The sequence below is a fragment of the Scomber scombrus genome, chromosome 11 (assembly GCF_963691925.1).
Source record: "Scomber scombrus chromosome 11, fScoSco1.1, whole genome shotgun sequence".
Taxonomy (NCBI): domain Eukaryota; kingdom Metazoa; phylum Chordata; class Actinopteri; order Scombriformes; family Scombridae; genus Scomber; species Scomber scombrus.
In genome coordinates this window covers 22,325,475-22,346,297 of record NC_084980.1, presented here as the reverse complement: position 1 = coordinate 22,346,297, position 20,823 = coordinate 22,325,475, and the positions used below count along the sequence as shown (strand labels likewise).

Sequence of the window (20,823 nt, the reverse complement as noted above, 5' to 3'; positions counted from 1 at the left end):
TATCTCCAGTATTAATCCAGAAGCATTTGTCAGTGTCAACATTGATAGCACTTACATTTGCATGTTAGGCACTTTAAGTTTATGATCCCACATTACGAAATCCCACATTACGGAAATCAGCTGATAGTACAGGTCAAGGGTTGAAAACAATGCTCACATTTCTCTCTTAGCTCAACAGGGCACACTCCTCTCAAACGCTTGTCATTATAAATGTTAGAAGTTACAAGAAATAAGCCATAATCTTACACGAATCAACTCGAAGTCAAGTCATCTATATGACTGATGAGTGACAATAATGGACGCATCTCTGGCAGGTTTAACCGGAGTATTTAATAGTATCGCATTTTCAATAAGCAGAGCAGAGATTCAAAGTAAACCTATGATGTAATATGTGACAATGCACTAACACAATTCAGAAAACACATTGCAGTACTGGTGAGTCAGCACCCTTTTTTATCTGTTAACATATTTACTGAATGAAAAGTGCATGAAAAATCTACCTGCACTTTAAAGAAGTCTAACATTTTATCAGCAGTGTTTGACTTCCTGTGATTCAGGATGTTGTGCTGGTGGATGATGTTAACTCACAACAAACTGTAACAGTAATAATACATGAGAATATAGTATGCACAGCACTTAAACTTATCTAAAGAATTGAAAAAAAGTGCTGTAAAGAAAGAATATCAAATATTGATTTTGATAAAGATCCATTGAGCTTTGTTATTAAAGAATTGTGACCAAGATAAACCATAAATATGCCTTTACTAATACATCTGATCTGAAAGTGTAACTGGATGATAATATGAGCTATGTGAATGTATTCTGGGACACTAGGATGAGCTTTTTTCTCTCCAAAAAGTTAATCAAGGAGGTCTAAATTGTTTGAGAAGTGAGCTTGTCCTATTATACGATGCTACTGTGGAAGTTTACCGAACAACAAGGAGCTCAATAAGCTTTCCGTGGATAATTAATGGCTAATAATATCCAAAGAGGGAGCACCACCTATCATTTCAAACGCTGAGGAGAGGCTTTCATGTAATATCTGTGCGCTTGGATTCTTAGCTGAAGAAGGAGACATTGAGAAGGTGAAAGTAAAAAGGGAGGAAACAAATGCAAAGTAGACAAGAGGCAAGCCTGGCAAAAAGAATACAAAGAGATGAAAAGGGATCACTGACTGTAGGAAAATAAAAAGGTATACAGATGAAACAGGAGAGAGCTCAGAGAGGGAGGGGGGAGGAAACAAAGTGAAAGAGAGTGAGCAGGCAGAGCACTGCTCACACCATGTAAGGCTTTATTCAGCAACAATGAAACAAGCCTTGAGAGCAATATCTCTGAGTGTCACATTCTCGCCGTCTCCATGGTTTTAGTATTTCCTGCTTGGCTGCAACTTACTGCTGTTGAGATGAAGGCAGATGCTTGCGTAGGCTGAGCTGTTTGCAGGGAATCAGGGATTAAAAGGACATTGAGAAGCGGTGTAAACACAAGCCAATCAACCCCTGCTGTTGAATGCAGACTCGGTTCTGCCTCTGCTTATTAAATCTTGCGGTACTTCTTGCTGTTTTGTTTGTATGCTCGAGCGTGTCACCTTTTTTTTTTACAAATAACATCTGCTCGTATGGGTGAGCGCTGATCCTGCAAACTTACTTGAGGAGGGTATCTGGAGGGGTTTAAATATAAAGAGTTTTCGAGCTGTCGAGAAGTGAAATGAAAACCAATTTAAAAACAGAAAAAAAGACACGAAGCTGACAAAAGCCCTTTGTTATGTTTGCGCTTGCTGCAGCTGGGGAAACTTTTGAAACTAAAAGTGGGCAGAATAAGAGCAAGGACAGCAGAACATTGATTGATAAGCAGCAGGAAGGTCAATAAAAAATAATAGGGTTGTCACTTTTTCAAAAAATCAAGTTCAAACAAAATCGAAGTGAGCCGCAATTCGTTCAAATATATAAGAATGTGCACAGGCTGAATAATCTGCAGTCAAATGAGGTTGTACATTGAGCACTGCTAAGCTACCAGGTCAGTCGGCAGATCATTATCATTATTTGTGACTTTTTAACAGTGTGGATAAATACCTACACACTCAGATGTTTTAGTGTTGTGACTGTTAGCTCAGGATGGCTCAGCTTGCTACTGTCCTCCATTTTAAAGAAAGCAACAATACATTAACGTTAGCTTAACTTACTGATAGGGTCAAATAGGGCATGCAACAGGTAGTGAAGTTTTAAAGCGCCCTCTGCTGGATCACAAGGACTGGATACTTCAAATGGTCTGAAGCACAGACTGCAGCCGACTTCAATTCAAATATGGACTTTTCACCCCACGTTTGAACGAATGTTAAAATTTCAGATTAAAAGTGACAGCCCTAATAAATACATGTTCTGTGTCCTTCACACCACAAAAAATGTGTTATAAGTAGCCAAATTTTAAAGACTTTTAAAAAAGTTGCCATCCATCCATTCATTATCTGCAGAGTGTCCTGGGTCTACCCCTGGGTCTCCTCCCAGTCGGACATGCCTGGAACATCTCTAAAGGGAGGCAACCAGGAGGCATCCTGACCAGGCACCTAAACCACCTCAACTGGCTGCTTTCGATGCGAAGGAGCAGCGTCTCTACTCCGAGCCTCCCCCTGGTGTCCAAGCTCCTGACACTATCTCTAAGGCTGAGCCCAGACACTCTCCGGAGGAAACTCATTTCAGCTTGTATCCACAATCTCATTCTTTTGGTCACTACCCAAAGCTCGTGACCAAAGGTGAGGGATGGAACGTAGATCGACCAGTATATCGAGAGCTTCACCTTCAGGCTCAACTCCTTCTTTACCAGGAAAGTGGTAATGCTGATGCTGCAGTGATTCGCCTGTTGATCTCCCGCTCCATCTTACCCTCACTTGTGAACAAGAACCCAAGATACTTAAACTCCTCCACTTGGGGCAGCAGTTCCCTCCCTACCCTGAGGGGGCAATCCACCTTTTTCTGGCAGAGCACCATAGCCTTCGATTTGGAGATGCTGACTCGCAAAAAAAAATTGCCAAGTACATAAAATTAGGTTTCAAAATCATGGAAAAATATGCAGTAATCTGAGCTCTGAAATGCTTGGTGCATGTCTGCTGAAGGCAATGAAACTGCACCAGCGGGACATGGATATATCCTTTGGGATGGAGCGGAGCTTTAACACAACTCTACCCGTCAACGGACGCTTCAGCTGGGGTTGAAATAACACCTTGAGCACCACTGTTCACCCATTCACCATTAACAGCTAATACCAATACCAAGCCTTCTAACAGCATAGTTCAGTACTACATAGTTCACAGTATTTTCTCTAATTTTCCTTTACATGGATTTAAAAAAAGAAAAACAGATATGAGGCACCTGGCATGACTAAACCTGCTCTGTATTTATCTACAAGTGGACATGAAGTGAGAAGAAACCTGCCTGCACAGTAAATCAAGAAGCAGTTTGGCTGACTCAAATCCCTGTAGTCACACACAGGCCCAGCAGTGCTAATGAGGGAGCCCATTAAAACAGAACTTCACTAATATCCCAGTCAACTGTCTTGTCTTTGTGTGGTATAAAGGCGCTATAATAAATAAATAAAAAACTCACTCAAACGTAGAGTTGAACTATCTTGACAACTGATCAATATCGAAGTCCTTTTCTCTTGTTCCAGCTTCTCAATTGTGAAGATTTGATGATTTTCTTTATTTTGTGTGATAGAGAACTGAATATGTTGGGGGTTTCGGATGAATCAAGACACCTGCAGTCATCATCTTTAGGTTTTTAGAAAACCTAGATGGGTATTTTTCATTAATTTCTGTCAATTTCTAGACCAAATAATTAATTGATTAATCAAGAAAATACTTGATTAAACAACCGTGAAAATAATTGTTAGTTGCAGCCCTGCTAAGTGAATGATATATAAAGATGCGTTAGTATATGTTGGTTTTTCATCACTGATGTGTAAATGTATGCAGCAAACAACTTCAAAATCTAGAGTGCATCCAATGTAGCACCTTTAAAAACAGCTTTTAGGATATCATCATGAGTTAATGTCAGATTTAGTACCCTGAGAGTTTGTCACCTAGAGAACCGAGCCATTCATTTTGAAACAGAGAAGCAGTTTGACACCAATCTGAGGACAGACATGACAAGGAATGATGATGAAGCTCGGCACTAAGTTTGATCAGACGACCGAACAGAGGGAGGCTCGGATCATTAGACAGGAGAGAATGCAGAAATGTGTGTGTTCTGCACGCAGGTTAGCCTTCAGGATGTGGTGTTATACAGGCAGGCAGAGATGAGGAGAGAAAGAGAGAGAGAGAGAGAGAAAGAGAGCAAGAGAGCAAAACATCTGGCCTCGCAGGTGAGCGGATGTTCCCCAAGGCTGAGAGCAGGATGGAAGAAGTAATCTGATCAAAGAGAGCAGGTAGATGTACACAGAAACACTCTTACGCTCACATGCCGGGGCTCTAATTCATCAACAGCAATGCCAACTGCATCTAAGAAAAGCTTGGCTGCAAGCTGTGTCACACTGCATAATCTCAATTTTAAGGCATGTCAGATTGTGTGATAAATACCTACATGAATACCTAACTCAAGCACCACGATGTACACAGAAAGAAAACACAAGTAGGTCTACACTGCAGCTTCATCACACAGTCTATCCTGCATCTTTTCATACTGATGATTGGTTGTTTGGGTATACAGGGGTTATAGCAGCAATTACACTGAGAATTAAACCATTTCTGCCAGTCATAATTTTAACTAAAAACTACTTAAACAATTATATTATAAATTGTTTTAGTTTTTTCATTGTATGTTTTCATGCTTCCAATTCTTACTGTTAAATCATCTGATATTTAGTTTTCATGTAAAGCACATTGAGTTGCCCCCTTTGTATGAAATGTGCTATATAAATAAAGATGCCTTGCCTTGCCTTGCCTTACTGCTTTGGATTTAAAAATGAAAGATTTCAGTGTACACAGGAGCCTTTAATCTGATGCAAGTGTGTTTCGTGAGGTTATAAGAAGATAAAAATATAACAATGTTGACCTGTAGAGGTTGCAGGTTGTGCAAAATGTGATTTGATTCATTTTTTCTATTCACCAGTCATCAGTTGAATCTGACCTGTAAATGTAGACCAACCCCAACTTGTCAAGGCAGATGGCCGCCCACTTACAGCCCGTTTCTGCTAGAGGTTTCTTCCCGTTAGAAGGGAGTTTTTTTTCCTCGCCGCTGTTGCCAAGTGCTTGCTCATGTGGGAATGCTGAGTCTCTTTAAATTAAATTAAAAGAGTAAAGTCTAGACCTGCTCTATGTGCAAAGTGCCTTGTGATGACTTTTGTTGTGATTTGGCGCTATATAAATAAAGACTGATTAATTGATTGACTGTAGCTCAGTAATCTCTGTGCTGCATGCTGTGTGTCGCAGTGCAAAAAAAAGGTCTTTAAATCGTTTTTTGGTGCATTATTTTCTGTCCTGAGTGTAAAAACTGCACCATACAGAGGTTGTGTTTACACAGCTCTTCATATCTACTGATAACAGAATGAATGATTTCTGATTTTAAGCACACACAAAAAAAGCCAGACCAAAATCACAAGTGAGGAAATACACGTGTCATATCAGTGTTGTGAATGGTGCTGTCAGGGATATGAAGTATGAAAAGCCTGTAGAGAACTGACCCGGGGGGGGCAGAGTGCTGTATTATTAAAAGGCATGTTAGCCTGTTAGGAAGCGTATGGGATTTATTCAAGTTTGTTGGATCAGAGAGCTTGAGATGATACAGGAAAACCTCTGCATGACTGCCGGCAAGATTATACATTATTTAAGACGTGCTTACTTTCCCCTTGCCTCTGTCTCTCTTTGGGTTTCTCCAGCTGCCTACCTCACATTTTCCATCCTCGGCGTGCTCTCGTTCCTCAAATTCTCTTTATTTATTTTTCTGTTGATCTGTGTGACAAAGTGAGTGTGACCAAACCATTGTTACCCCATTACTTGTCATTTGTTTCTTTAGCCAGTATGTGTAGCATTGCTTTCACACATATTATCCCAGGTTTAGCACACATTATTACACCTGCATTTACAGTTTTATCAAGATAGACGAGTATTTAAGTCCATTTATTGTTTTTTATTGAAGTTCTAAGTATCTTGCCTTTTTTTCTTACTCACCATGCTTTCAAGGTTAGATCAAGTGTTTTATTGTAAATGTTGTTGACTGATACAAGCACCATTGTTATAAGCCTGTTAGTATAATAAAAAAGGAAAGGACACTGAGTAAATTGGAGGTCCTATTTATGGAAAGAGATTTGGGTTTAGTGAAAGCAGAAGAGAGAGAGAGAGGGTGACATCATGCCTTAGTTTGAATTAAGTTAAGCCACTTAAATTTGATTGATTTCTTTTTTTGTTTGTTTTGTTACACTGGACATAATTAATCTCTCTCTTTTTTTTAATTCATTCAACAAGTCTGAGTCTGCTTCCCACCACCCTTCTAGCCACTCTGGTCAGACTTCCTCACAATTTAAAAATACCTGAGCTGTGACTGTGTTCAGCTGACTCATGGCTCCCAGCTTCTCTTGCACACCAACACTGGCAGCAGAAGGCTTAATTTATTAATGCACCTTTTGTGTACAGCATGTGTACAATGCTTTTTTTCCACCTATCTTGGAGTCACCTTGGCGTCACTTTATACAATTAAGTAGTTAGGATTGGTTTTTAATGCACAGTGCTTTAGCCGGTGTGTTACACAGAATAATGAACAAGTGAACATGAGCTCGCTTCTGTTCTGATCTGCTTCAGCTTGATAACAGCTGCGTGGATAACCTCACCATTTATTCTAACTTACCAACTGAAACACACAACCATATAAAGAGAAGAGTACAACTACACACTGAGCTGACTTTCTCCAATATTAATACAACTCTAAAGGTTTATTTACAGCAGTAGTAGAGGTGAATAACACATGTAAGCTTCGTGGACATTTTGTGCAAATGACAGATTATCATTGTGCAGACAGGCTGGAAAATTATATGCAACAGACGTGAATAACAATCTAACCTTCCTGAACTACAACTACTAAGGTGTAGCTGAGAAAAGGTAGCACTGGTCTCATATCCGCCGCTACAGAGCCGTGTGGAGACAGCTTGTGTAAACCTGTGGGTGTACTGGGCAGTTCCCAGTTGAGGATTTGTATTACTGTGTGAGTCTGAAAGAGGGTTGCTGACAAAGAGCAAACATGCTCAGCAAACTTTGCTTTCTTAACACATATTATGAGGATCAATGTTCTATAGCAGGAAATAACTTTACTGTAATGAAAATCTACATACTGACAGGCAGCCCTCCAATCTCATCCTTTTCTCCTACTGTGATAAACACACAATCCTGACGTTTCCATGGCGGCATCTCACCTCCGTTCCAGGAGCCGTTGAAGGGTAATACTGTTGTGGCGTCGTCATGGCTGTCCTGCGGTTTGGTCCCATCAGCGGCGGCGACCTCGGGCTCCTGCAGACTGTCCTCCTCCACAATGTGTAGCTTGTCCTCGTCATCAGAGTCTGAGCTGGCCTCCAAGCCATTGTTGAATTCTGTCACTGTGGAAAAAGAGAAAGAAAAGATGCGAGATGAGCTAACGTGTAGCACTCTTTACTTCTTTTTTTTTTTCTTTTTTTTTTTAAAGATTCTCACTCTGAATCTCAGCTCTGAGGATTGAGCACCCTGCTGCTGTAATCAGTGTTTGGTTTACATCTGGGACGCAGAATAAAGGCAATTATCTGCAATTACTGATTGCCAGAAATGACATCAGTGTGATCAGCATCTAAACTGAAGGGAGGAAAAATCAGTTCAAAGTGCTTTGATAGGCGATTGCCCCCTTACAAGCATCTCCTTCATATATTTCCAGCACAAATAGCACCTCTGGAATCCTAAAAATGTTTTGTCCGAACCTGTGAAGCTCCATAACAACAATAGAAATGGTGCAAAAGTACAGAACCCTGACTAAACTTGAGTCTTCTACGTACAAACATGTTAAATATGGCAGCCATAATGATGTATTTATCATTAAGGTAGTTTCCTCATGTGCTCCTAGGGTTGCAAAATTCTGTAAACTAACCCTAACCCTCCATCAAATGCACACATGATTTATACAACCCTGGACTATTGAAGCCACACATTTGAAACCAAAGGAAGGACTACATAAAGCCAATGATATTAGTTGGTAAAATATCTTTGATCTATGTTATTTAAGTTTAACTTGCAAATATTAAATCAAAATGTGTTTGTATAGTAGCTAGCTAGCTGGTAAATCAGATATGCTAAATGGAAGCTAGCTTAAACCAATTCATTGACCATTTAAGAGGTTAGCTATCATGGTGCTAGCTACAAATGTTTATATTTATGTTTGTTTACAGTTTGTATAAATTACCCCAAATTTCCAGTTAATTCCAATTAATTTCCATGGAAAGTTTGCAACTTGGAATATTTGCAAAATTCCCCAGTTTAACTTCCCCCATGGAAAGTTTCTGGAAATTTAACAGAAATGTATCAGAAACTTTTGGCCCCTTTGAAACCCTATGTGTGCACCAGTGTATATGTAACCCTGCTAACCTAAATAGAGAAAAACAGGTGGATGCATGAAACCTTCACTGAGGTAGACTGCAGGCCACCAAAGCCTGTAAAATACATTACATCGCAGTAATTGAATCTTGTGTGTTTTCATAGTAAAAACAAATAAAGTCAACTGAAGTAAGAGAGGGTAAAGAAACTGTACTAGAAACTGCATAGTCAGGACATAGTCAGACATACTGAAAATGAATATACCAGTCAGATATGTTCCCAAGCATTGACTTTGTTTCATATTTCTAGATACAAAAACAAATAACCAATCACTCTTGTTCAGAATACAGGCAGGATATGCACATTATGACTTGTGGACAGCCAGAAAAGAACAAAAAAACAACTTTAATGTTCCTAGAATGTAATATTTTGACATTTAATTCACATTTTCTCTAACCCTAACATCAGAAAACTCAATAAATAAGATAAACCTACTTCAAAACAGTGCTATCTCCACAAGCCTGAACATTGTACACCAGCTTCACATCCACTTCCGTTGTTTGCTCCAATCATCACATCAATCAATACTGACTCATAGGTACGCACACACACACACTTTTTTCCTCTCTTCATATACACAGAGAAGACATAAAATGGGACAAACGGCAGCCGGGGGCTAAAATAATCACTTGTTTATCAGCTTGAAAAAAGAAAAATCTATTTTACAGAGTGCTGCAGTCAGTGAGTTTGTCTGTGGGGTACTGCTTCCTAATGGAGGCTCAGGGTGAAAAATACATCAACTGGACTGGTCTGAATGAGTTTAGAGGTGTGTGTGTGTGTGTGTGTGTGTGTGTGTGTGTGTGTGTGTGTGTGTGTGTGTGTGTGTGTGTGTGTGTGTGTGTGTGTGTGTGAGACCACTAAGCTCAAAAGTTGTTCATGGTGGAGACACAGGGGTATATAAGTGATGTTAAGCACTATGCTGCAAGTGTTTAATTGCTTTTTCACTGTCAGCATGTGTGCATTCATGACTATGTGAACATAAATGAGTCGTATACTGTATGTATGTGAATGTGTGTGTGTGTGTGTGTGTGTGTGTGTGTGTGTGTGTGTGTATGTGTGTGTGTGTGTGTGTGTGTGTGTGTGTGTGCATGCTCTCTCTGCAGGGGGAGCTGTACGTCCTGGTGGAGGTGCTGAAGACGCTTAATGAGGAGGAAAGCTCTGGCTGTTTGTTCGCAGGTGACAGGTGCACACACAAACATGTGTACACACACACACACACACACACACACACACACACACAAACACAAACACACACACACAGGTCCCAAACCACAGAAGAAGCTATATGAGTGTGCAGTAGTTCTGCCGCTCTACGCGAAATACGAAGCTTGTTCAGGTGGTGCCGTTAACCACTCACACACCGTTGCATGCGCACACCTAACACATTTATGAACACACACACACACACACACACACACACACACACACACACACACACACACACACACACACACACACACACACACACACACAAACACTACATACGCAGGGTTACTGCGTCTTCACCTCTGCAGGGGTGATGCTGCTTTCCGGAGATGATTCTGTCACTGCTTCAAACAGGCGAGTGGAGTTGAGAATGCAAAGGAGTGTTTGTGTGTGTGTGTGTGTGTGTGTGTGTGTGTGTGTGTGTGTGTGTGTGTGTGTGTGTGTTAGGTTGAGATCGATGCACGTCTGGATCAATAAGAAGACTCTGGGCGAGTCATGGAGTGGAGCAGAAAGAGAGGAGCATGTGTACGTATGCAGGAGCTCTGGTTTGTGATGTTATATAAGCTGAATGATGGACAGAAATATAACATGAGCACAACTTTTGCCATTTCACATCAACCAACTGATACTGGATTTTTGGGGCCAAATTGACTTATATGTACAGAATATATACATAAAAACACATTATTTTGTAATACTCCCTCAAATGTGGTTGTCAAACACACTAAAGATAATGTAATGGAGGCTATGATATTTATTATATAAAATGACATCAGTGCACTGAAACCTGAATCTACATAAACTGCTGCCTATATATTGGTGCATATCAGACAACATATATGCTGATACCAATATATTTGTAATAGGCCAGTATCAGCTGATAATATCAGACGATCGATACATCAGTCAGGCTCTAAATAAGGGCTGGAAAATATAGATGAAAACAAATATCACAATACTTTTGACCAAATACCTATATATACCTAATATCGCAACAATATTGTAGGGATGACCATTGGTGCTTTCACAAAATATTTACACAATGAGATTTTTGATAAATAATCATCAGGAATGTGGATGTAATGACAAAGTGAGGTATAGGTAAATAATAGAACAGCTAGAACAGAAAATTACATTATTTTACTGTAATGCAGTCTTTTAAAAGCAGGAAAAGACACTTATGCTGTATCATGATATCCAAATTCTAAGATGACATCTTGTTCTAATCACGACATCGATATAATATTGATACATTGCCCAGCCCTACACAGTCAATTAAAATGAAAACTTTGTCCAGACAAGTCAAACAAATGCAACTACATCTTTGCTCTGCACCACAAGCTCAATTAGTTTTTCAAATGATCAGCTCAACCATTATCATAAAAAATGACAAAAAGTGCAGATATTACAGCCCTCGTTAACATGAGCGTATTGATGAATGTGGAACAAATGTATTGAAGCCGGCCAGGACTCTTTTAAAAAACAGATCCTAACCCTGGAATCCATCCTAGATAAATAGAGGCAAAAAATACTATTAGATGACACAATGGACATGTTGAAGAGGATGTTGAAGAGTCACTTGACTATTTTCTGCTGCGTTAGCGTGACCCTGAGCCAGACTTTGACTGCGTTAAACACTTGAAGGTACGATGAGCATCAGCATTTGACTCTCTCCGAGAACCGTCGTGTGAACACAAAACCTAACCGGTAACTTGAATGAACGGCTGTGGTTGAGGCGGATGCAGATCATCACAGCCAGCCAAAACACACCCCTACTGCGAGGCGGCGAGTTCCTAAAAGTCAACAAACTGTGTCTGTCTTCATTCAGACAAAAACACACATTATTAACCAGACAGGCTTGTGGCGATTCCAATAATAGAAAGGTCTATACTTTCAGATAAACAGCCTGTGTCTGTCGTACACACCAGAGGCTGCCTGTTGCAAACTGCTGAGTTATTTTAACAGTTGCTGTCTGCAGGGAACAGCAACCAGCTGAGCTCCAGATAACCCAGAATACTGGAGGAAGGCAGAAAATAAAAGCTTAGGCATCATCGCAACTGCTCCGGGCAAGATTTTAAAGTACACACAACCCCCGTCAGAGTAAATCACACACAGCAGATGTGAGATACAACAGATGTGAGTATCTTTATATTCTGTTAATTCTGTAAATTAAACATAGGCAAAGGCGTAATATTTCCTTAAAAAGACTGAAATCAGCAGTACAAGATCTATTTCCTCTCTTGTTACTTTGTGTTTGATTACAGGCCGCCTAGAATAGTTGGCATGCTTTATGGAGTCACATATTAAGGGTTATTTTAAGTCCAGTTAATGCACCATACTGGCAACACAAACACGATGAGAGCAGCACATCCTAATTCCTGCTAACTCTGTGCTTCCTCTGCTCTCACAGCGAGACTGCAGTTGCCATAACAACAGACAGGTGGAAGCACTGAGCAAAGTATTGTGAAAGTGTGTGTGTGAGAGAGAGAGGGGGAGAGAGAAAGGGAGACAAACCTGTCCACATCATCATAACAATGTGTCAAGTGAACTGTTAATTCTCCATCTGGAGGTCTGCTAAAAAAAAAAAAAAAATACAAAAAAAAAGAAGAGGGGGGAGGCAAGCTACGAGAGGAAGAGGGAAGTCTAGACAATCGCGTTCCTCCCTTCCTGCCATCCATCTCTCCGATTAAGACTCTGGATGATTTTCATTATGCTTCCTCACGTCTTCTCTCCTCCGTCACCCGGTCGTGACCCGGAAACTGATCTCCCTTTCTGCGCTATCATCAAGGATCTTCCAGTCCCTTAAATGCACTTCAGAGGAGACAAGGAGCAAGGAGTGAGGAGAGAAGAGAGAGGAGAGAGGAGAGAGGAGAGAGGAGAGAGAAGAGAGGAGAGGAGAGAGGAGAGAGGAGGCTAGGGGAGGAGTTTAGAGTGAGGAACAACAGGTGTATCATTGTGGAAGTTAGTTCACACTTTGATCAAATATGTTTATTGATCGTTCATCTGATCTGATGGGGACGAACGGTGGAACAGGAATGAGAACACCAAAAATGAAATGAGTGATTGATACAAAACACTCATACTTCAGGACAATACGACACCACACAGCTGTGAGTCTCCTATAAAATCATCCTGAGACTGACAAGGACGTCTGACTTTCACAAACTAAATAAACAATAATTCATTTTAACATATTTTTTAGGCTGCAACTGTTTTCATTTCTCCTTTACATCGGCTATGTTCTTTCACTAATTAACAGATTGAAATAGTCTATTTGTATCTTATTCTGTGATAGATCCTGATACAGATAATCAAATAATGAAAAATTGGAGTAGTTATCAGGTGTTTTCCTTCCAGCTATTACTCTGTAGGAATTATTAAGTGACAGTGTGAAGTGTTCATTAATTGTACATGAATAGTTTAGCTGCATATTAACGCCTGAATTCTTCATATTTGACAGGTGAGGTGCTGTGTGTCATGAGTAGTTGCTGTCTCCTCAAAAATGATGCTGGACTGAGCGAGGACATCCTCTCGTCTCTCTCCCATCCTCGCTGGATGGATGGAGGAGCGGAGATGCGAGCGAAGGAAGCGAGGGAACAAATGAAAAGCAGCCTCTATTTCATTACATCCTTCATTACGACTCCCAACTAATGTTTATTCTTTTTTTTCTTTTTTCTTCTCGATCGTTGGAAGTTTGAAACATGTCCAATATCATCTCCTGTTTGTTGAGTGAAACCACGTTTCATTATTCACTGAACTCTCGGACGGATGTTGGCCCTGCATCTCATATGATTGAAAAAACATAAAACATAAATAAACTCTATTTATATTGCACTTCTAAAACCAGAAGCTACAAAAGAGGCAATAAAACAGCAAAGGATTGAGTCAGAACTTCCAAAACTCCTTATATGCACTTCATTTCGGAGTGAATACTAATCTTAATCTTAATACTTAGTATGAAAAAGGGGTTGGTAACATAAAACATACACCACCAAATAATAAAACTGTGATTCAACTGCAAGGTGCACTGCCAAAACCACTTTGCCAGAAGGGTGAAATTCCCCTCTAACTTATCTCTTAATTAAAACGAGGGGAACATTACAGGGAGGGTGTAGAGCAATAAGTCTGAGGATGGAATTCATAATATCCTGTTTGTCTAATCCTGCTTTGTCTGAGCTAACCGTCCTTTAATCAGGTAGTCCCACTGAAATTTAAACACACAGTGCAATGAGACCTGAACAAAAAAACAGCACTGATCACAGACAACCCAAATCACCCAAATAAACACTTTTGACAATAAAATAAAAATATCACTACTGTGAATGAGCGCATCCCCTCTGTGCATCCTCTATTCTCCACTGTGTACAGCTCTATCCACTAATTTGTTGCTTCTCCGTGTCTTTATTTTACCTTTCAGAGACCGACACAAATAACTAATTTTTTCCAAATAGTTCCTCTGGGGAATAGACAGAATAAAACAGCGGCTGTTCACTGTGCAAGCGGCAGCAGCAGCATCTGACTCCCTCCGTGTTTGGCATCAGTCAGTCAGCCGGAGCCACATGGAGACATGTGACCCTGGAGGGGAAATCATGTGCATCTGACACACCATAACACAACCCTGACTGGACCACATGGCCTGCTATCTGGGTCAAAGGTCAGCCGCCTGAGCAGTGAGGTGTGGGAAAGGAAGAGAATGGGAATGGGAATGTGACTGTGTGTATGTGTGTGTGTGTGTGTGTGTGTGTGTGTGTGTGTGTGTGTGTGTGTGTCTGTGTGTGTGTGTGTGTGTGTGTGTGTGTGTGTGTGTGTGTGATTGTGTGTGTGTGTGTGTGTGTGTGTGTGTGTGTTGGTGGGGGCAGTCTACCATCAGTCGGCCGTGTGCTGGCCTTAATAACAAGGCTAAGAGTATGCAGTTAATGCTAGCAGCTCTGTGAGGCTGTATTATATCTTGCTTAGCAATGTTAACCATAAACACCACCTTAGTTTAGCATGTTAGCATACTTGGACGTAGCACAGCTGAGGCAATGCTTAGATTTGCTGGTATTTGATCATAAAACACAACAAGTATTGGACAAATTAACAACAAGAGTTAAAGCATCAGCAAAGTTATTACAAATGAATGTCTGTACATTCCATCCGATAATTGTGGGGACATTTCACCCAAAACCTTGTGGTGCCACTAGAGGAAAAGTCACAAGATCACCAAAGTCATCAGGATTCATTGTCAAGGAACCATAAATGTTTGTGCCAAATTTCAATCCAATCCATCCAACAGTTGTTGCAATATTTCAGTCTGAGCCAACTATCTACTATCACGACTAGAAACAAGTTGGCTTACATGTTTTTAAGTGTAACTGTACAGCATAATTAACAGTGATGATCGGCCCACAGCTGAGCAAACACTCATCAAATCTGTGTGTTATACTCTACGTGACATTTATTAATGGTGCGTTATTAAAAAGTCCTGATCAAACAAAGACGTGTGAGTAGCACAGAGTGTGAAACAGTGATGCACTACAACCTGCGGGTCGGCCAGGCTTGGGTAAGCTTACTAGCTGGGTGTGAACTATACCATGGCTTTCAGGGGAAGCTCACTTTCTTTTCTTTTTTTTTTAATGCGAGTAATTTTCCCTGTTCTCTTTTGGAAATATCTGACATATCTCTACGCTGATTACAAAACAGATAAATGAGTAATGGCAGTTTAGAGAAATGCAGAGTGAGGTGCAGAGTGAGTGAATGAGACTGATGCCTCATGTATGATTCATACATCAACAATAGACCAATTTCATGCAAGATGACGATACAGATCAATAGAAATGCATGGCAAAAGTAGCATATTGTCAATATTTTAGAAACCGCCCTTAAGTTTCACAAATCATGTTTTCAGGGGAGTTCATGCTGTATTAAGAGGAGCTCCCTGCTTACTAGAAAATAGCACAGGTTAGGTAAGGTGGGTCAAAAAGTGATAAATGCAAAAGGCTAAGCTATGCATTACTTCCACCTTCTTTTCCTATCTCCCTCTCGCTCTCTCTCAAAAACCTACACACACACACACACACACACACACACACACACGCACACATGCAGCTTTATCATCAATTAGCAATCGTGGTTTTGTTCATGTGTTTTACAGTGTTGACAATCAGTATCTTTTGTTAACACCTCCAAAGCTCAGAGAGAAGAAGCTACCGCTGACGACGGGGCCTGCTTTATTTGAGAAAATGAAGAGACGGGCGGTTAGTTGCGGTGGGTTTACGGCTCGGGTCGCCTTCGGGTGGTTGATGAATGCATATTTCTGCGGGTAGGCTCTTCTTTGGCTCTCATAACAGGTCGGGTGGGTACGGGTATTAAAAAACCCCTGACAGCTAGTTTGTGTGTGTGTGTGTGTGTGTGTGTGTGTATGTGTGTGTGTATTGACCCAGTGCAGCTGTGCAGCACGGGACGCCTGCCAAGCCCCTAACAGACAATTACCCTACTGTGTGTGTGTGTGTGTGTGTGTGTGTGTGTGTGTGTGTGTGTGTGTGTGACAGCCAAACAGAGGAGTGTACATCACTAAAGCTGTCTGTCTGCTACTAGATGTGACCAGACTTTAACATGGTGAGCAGCTGCAGAGAGTTGGCCAACTTAAAGGGACAGTCACACATTTTCTAGTCTAATACAGTCAATCTCATTTTAAATAGACAATTGACAAAAACTTAATTACAAACTATTTTAATCAATTAATTGGTTCCAACTTTGAAAATGTGAATATTTTCTGGTGTCTTTAGTCTTCTGTGACAGTAAACTGAGAAACGAGACATTTTAGGTTGCATCTTGCGCTTTGGAAAGCAGCGATAGACTATTTGTTAACTATTTTCTGACAGATTAACCAATAATGACAATAATTGTTAGTTGCAGTACTAGTTGCAACCAAAAAATATTACAATTTTTCACCTTTTTAAAAATAATTCTTTGATTAATCAACATCTTTAATCTGTAAAACTTCAAAAAATACTGGAAATTAACATCTTTTAAATAGCTTTTTCTGTCCGACTAATAGTTAAAAGCTTCAAAATATTAAATTTGCAATGATATTAAAACAGGATATCTTCACATTTGGGAATAGAGAACCTGGAAGTAGTTGGTATGAATCATTTATAACCTTACTAAGCATTTAACTAACACCTCCACCGCAAAAAAACAAGATCACAATTGAGATAAATGGTTTAAAGCCGGCGTTTGCTATCTCTTTTAGTTTCCCATAAATCACACTGCTTCCTGCTAGAAAAGGAAATGTTATTTGCTCTATTTCCTGAAGAGGATGTTTTAGCTTATAGTAACAGTGGAAGAAGAGCATCCTCTGTCTGCTTTGTGATGTAAAGTAATGAACCATCAAAAGGACCAAATGTAAAACGCAGCACAGACACTAGAAAACAACTCTTCTCTGCGTTGCTATTGTTTGTTTGTTTTCATTAGAGTGTGATGTAAAAAATGGCCACATCAGAGGAAAAGCAGCCTCCTCTTCGCAAGACTGAAAGTTAACTATAAAGCACTGAGTCATATTCCTGAGGTGTCTTGTTGAAAGCAGACATGATGAGGTAAGACTGAGGCTACGTCATGCACACAGACAGGAGGAGGAGAAAGAGGAGGAGGAGAGGTGTGGTCGCTTATTTCTCTGGCACACCACACCGGGTTTCCATGCCCACCTTGCTTTTAAACAACCTCTGACAACCTCTGGACGAGCACACACACACACTCTGCAGAGCTATAAATACACACACACACACACACACACACACACACACACACACACACACACACACACACACACACACACACACAGGAAAGCCCCTCTATTTGCAGCCAGCAATGTAAGGCAGAGGCCAGGGACTCCCCCTCTTCCTCCTCCTCCTCGTCCTCCTCCCACAGAGACACAGCATCTGCCATGTGTATGTTCGTATATATATATGTGTGTGTGTGTGTGTTACAATGAGACAACCTCTATGTGCACGTGTGTGATTAATAAGTGTAGAGTGAATCTTTATCATTCACACTGGGAACTCACTGAAGCCTAACGTGTTTCTGGAATTACGTGTCTTTGTGCGCATGTGTGTGCATGTGTGTGCATGTGTGTGTGCGTGTGTGTGTGTGCGTGTGTGTGTGTGTGTGTGTCTACAGAGTAATCAGGACTCTCCAGCTGCTTCCTGCTCAGCCCAGGTGCTCAATCAGACCTCATCAGACCTTTCTATTTCTCTCTGTTCGCTGGGACTAGCACAACGTCCTTTCAAAACGTGACTGTTCAGAATGAGTGGATAGCTTGGCCTCCGCTACTGCTGCTGAACACTGTCCATCTTTTCTCATTTAGGGTATGAAGAGGACTGTGTTTATAATAAAATGCATCCTGAAATAATGTGGATTGATCACATGGTGCTCTTAAGATTGTTTATTTTCAGTGGCTTCATTTCGGATCATTTCCGTGGGTATATTTGCTCAAACTACTTGTGCTTATAAGAGACGTACTGGTTCTGAACTGCTCGTGGGAAGTAGCCTAATAGTCCGTCCATTCTTGATTAAAGTCTTTGTTTTTTCTGTGTCTACTTTTCTCTTTTTTTGGGAGTGCGCCATGTGAAAGAAGTTTTTTTCGGACTCACTATACAGCTCTGATGGCCAGCTGTGTACATGCTTATGGTTTTATTATGATGGAGTACAAAAACAAAAATCCACAAAGTAAATATTTTTTCGGTGAAAACAACTCACGCAGGCAGTCGAGGGTTTAATGGACACCGACACTCAATATTTTAAGTACGTTTTTTTCCGTTATTTGACTATTACACACGTCATTCAGCCATTTCCAGTTAGGACTTCTGGGATTTCCAAATGATAACATTTTATACAGAGAAAGAATATCTACTTACATTAATCCAAATTCACTTCTTGATTCATATGTCCAAGTACACCATGTGAAAGTACTAATTTCTACATAGTGACCAAAATATACTGGCATGCAGCTACAGGGCCCTGAAGCCCTGCTGCTGCTCAGCGTGCTGTTCCACTGTTTATTAAATGTATTCATATTTAATATGCCTCATGACCAAATTGCACCAAATTCCACACTGCACGTCCTTGGGTCCCCAGCAATAATAACCTCAAGTGTGACGTAGATCAGATGAACGGTTCTTGAGGTACGCTAAGGACATACATACAGACAGTCAGAGAGTCCTTGCTTTATAGCTACATTGCCCCTTAGCAGAGAATAGTTGAAGCTATACAAAATAATTCTGCATCAGGACAATCTGAGACAAAATACTTTATTTTGGGATGTGTGGCGGACTAGACTTTAGAGTGTTTGTCATGCAGCTGTAAGAGTTAAATGAGAAGATTGACACCTCTATCATGTCTAAATATGAAGCTGGAACCAGCAGTTAGCTTAGCAGATTAGCTTTTACCTTGCTCCTTTCCCCCTACTTCTAGCCTGTATGCTATGCTAAGCTAATCATGGCCTTGCTCTGGTGGAAGATATAGAGTGTATCTTTCTTTTCTTTTGTAACCCCATATTGCTAAAATAAAGTATACAATTTATATGATACGGATAAAAAAATATGAAAGCAATGATCAAAGTCATAATTGGCCATTCTGTACAGAGCAGTCTGATTGGTTAATTAGGTAAACAAATTAAGACAAACCCAAAAACATGCACGTTTAACTTATTAAAGGTTAAAATCAACAAATTAATAAACATGCTATTATCTTTATACTAAATATATTACACAATATCTGATCATTTAAGACAAACAGCTGGATGGATGCATGAAAAAAACAAACAAAAACAGCACTATATTCTTGGCAATTCATCTATTATTTACCTTTTCCAGCTTGGCAGGTTACCATAGGGGTTCATTTGAGAGGCCGACTACCTGCTTCTCCCCACTTCAAGTGACTCTTTGAGAGAATAACGGTGAATCTAGGTTAGTCCCTCTGAGATCAAGGATCCTCTTCTACAGGGTAAACCTTTTAGCACGCTGCCATGAGTGTGAAGTGTGAGCGATTGAGTCTAAAAGTTTCACTTGCTTTTGGAGGGAAAGAGAGAGAGAGAAAAAAAAGATACCTGATATTCACATTTTAATGTCAGCACAGAGGTCTGTTTAGTTTTCATCATTTTGTTTTACTTTAGATACACGTTTATGACGATGCTCCTGGTTGTTGATTGAATGTGAAATTGAGGGCGGTGTCAGTAACCTGCATGATAAGACTTTAGTAAGAGGAGCCAATCAGACCATCTCTCTTGTTAAACGCTATCGGCAGCACAAATCATTCTTGACAGAAAAAAAGATGCTCCCTCAAGATCAGTAAGCTTTTTGTCATTAGCCTCTCTAAAAAATGAATTACATTTAACGAAGAATACATCTCAGTATTTTGAGGGGAAGCACTGTGTCTAAGGCCATTATTGTGGCTCTGTTTATTGAGACTGTTTCAGATTGTTTCCTTTTTACACTGTTTAGACTGTTTTTAGTTTAGTTACCCTACTGTTGCGTCTCTGAATAGTGTTCTATATTCTTTACTGACTGTCCTTTTACTGCATCGTGTATGATAGTCGCAAACTTTATTTCACTGTATTTATACAATGACAATAAAGATATCTAATCTAATGCCTCTTTTATACAGAGATCCTGCTTTATATCTGTAAAGAAGATCCATCATCAAGCCCTCAACGTCGATCCTGCCCTGTGACTACCTCCGTGGAGTAACTCTACCCTCCCAACTCCATGTCCGGGCCCTTTTATTAAGAACAATGAGGAGGAATAACGTTGCAGCATTGCCACCTTGAACATACTGTGTAAAAGCGGCTTAATATATTGAAATAACTGAAGTGAAAACCAGGACTGATCTGTTATCAGATGAATGCACCAGCTACTTATGTAATATTTGAAAAAGCAATAACCTTAAAGCCAACCACTCGAACCAAATCTAATTTTAATGCCTACATTAAACATACAAGCGACGGAAAGGAATACATTGCAATGTAACAGGGTCTCTTTAAAATGATT

General features: G+C 40.2%; 1 protein-coding gene across 1 annotated transcript in view; it reads right to left on the bottom strand.

Annotated features, from left to right (window-relative positions):
• Positions 1-20,823, bottom strand: part of LOC133990692 (zinc finger E-box-binding homeobox 1-like) — a 71,885-nt gene that overhangs the window by 15,188 nt on the left and 35,874 nt on the right. The window contains exon 2 of the mRNA XM_062429091.1: positions 7,393-7,572. Within this exon, the coding sequence (XP_062285075.1) occupies positions 7,393-7,572 (180 nt within the window). The remainder of the gene's footprint in view (positions 1-7,392; positions 7,573-20,823) is intronic.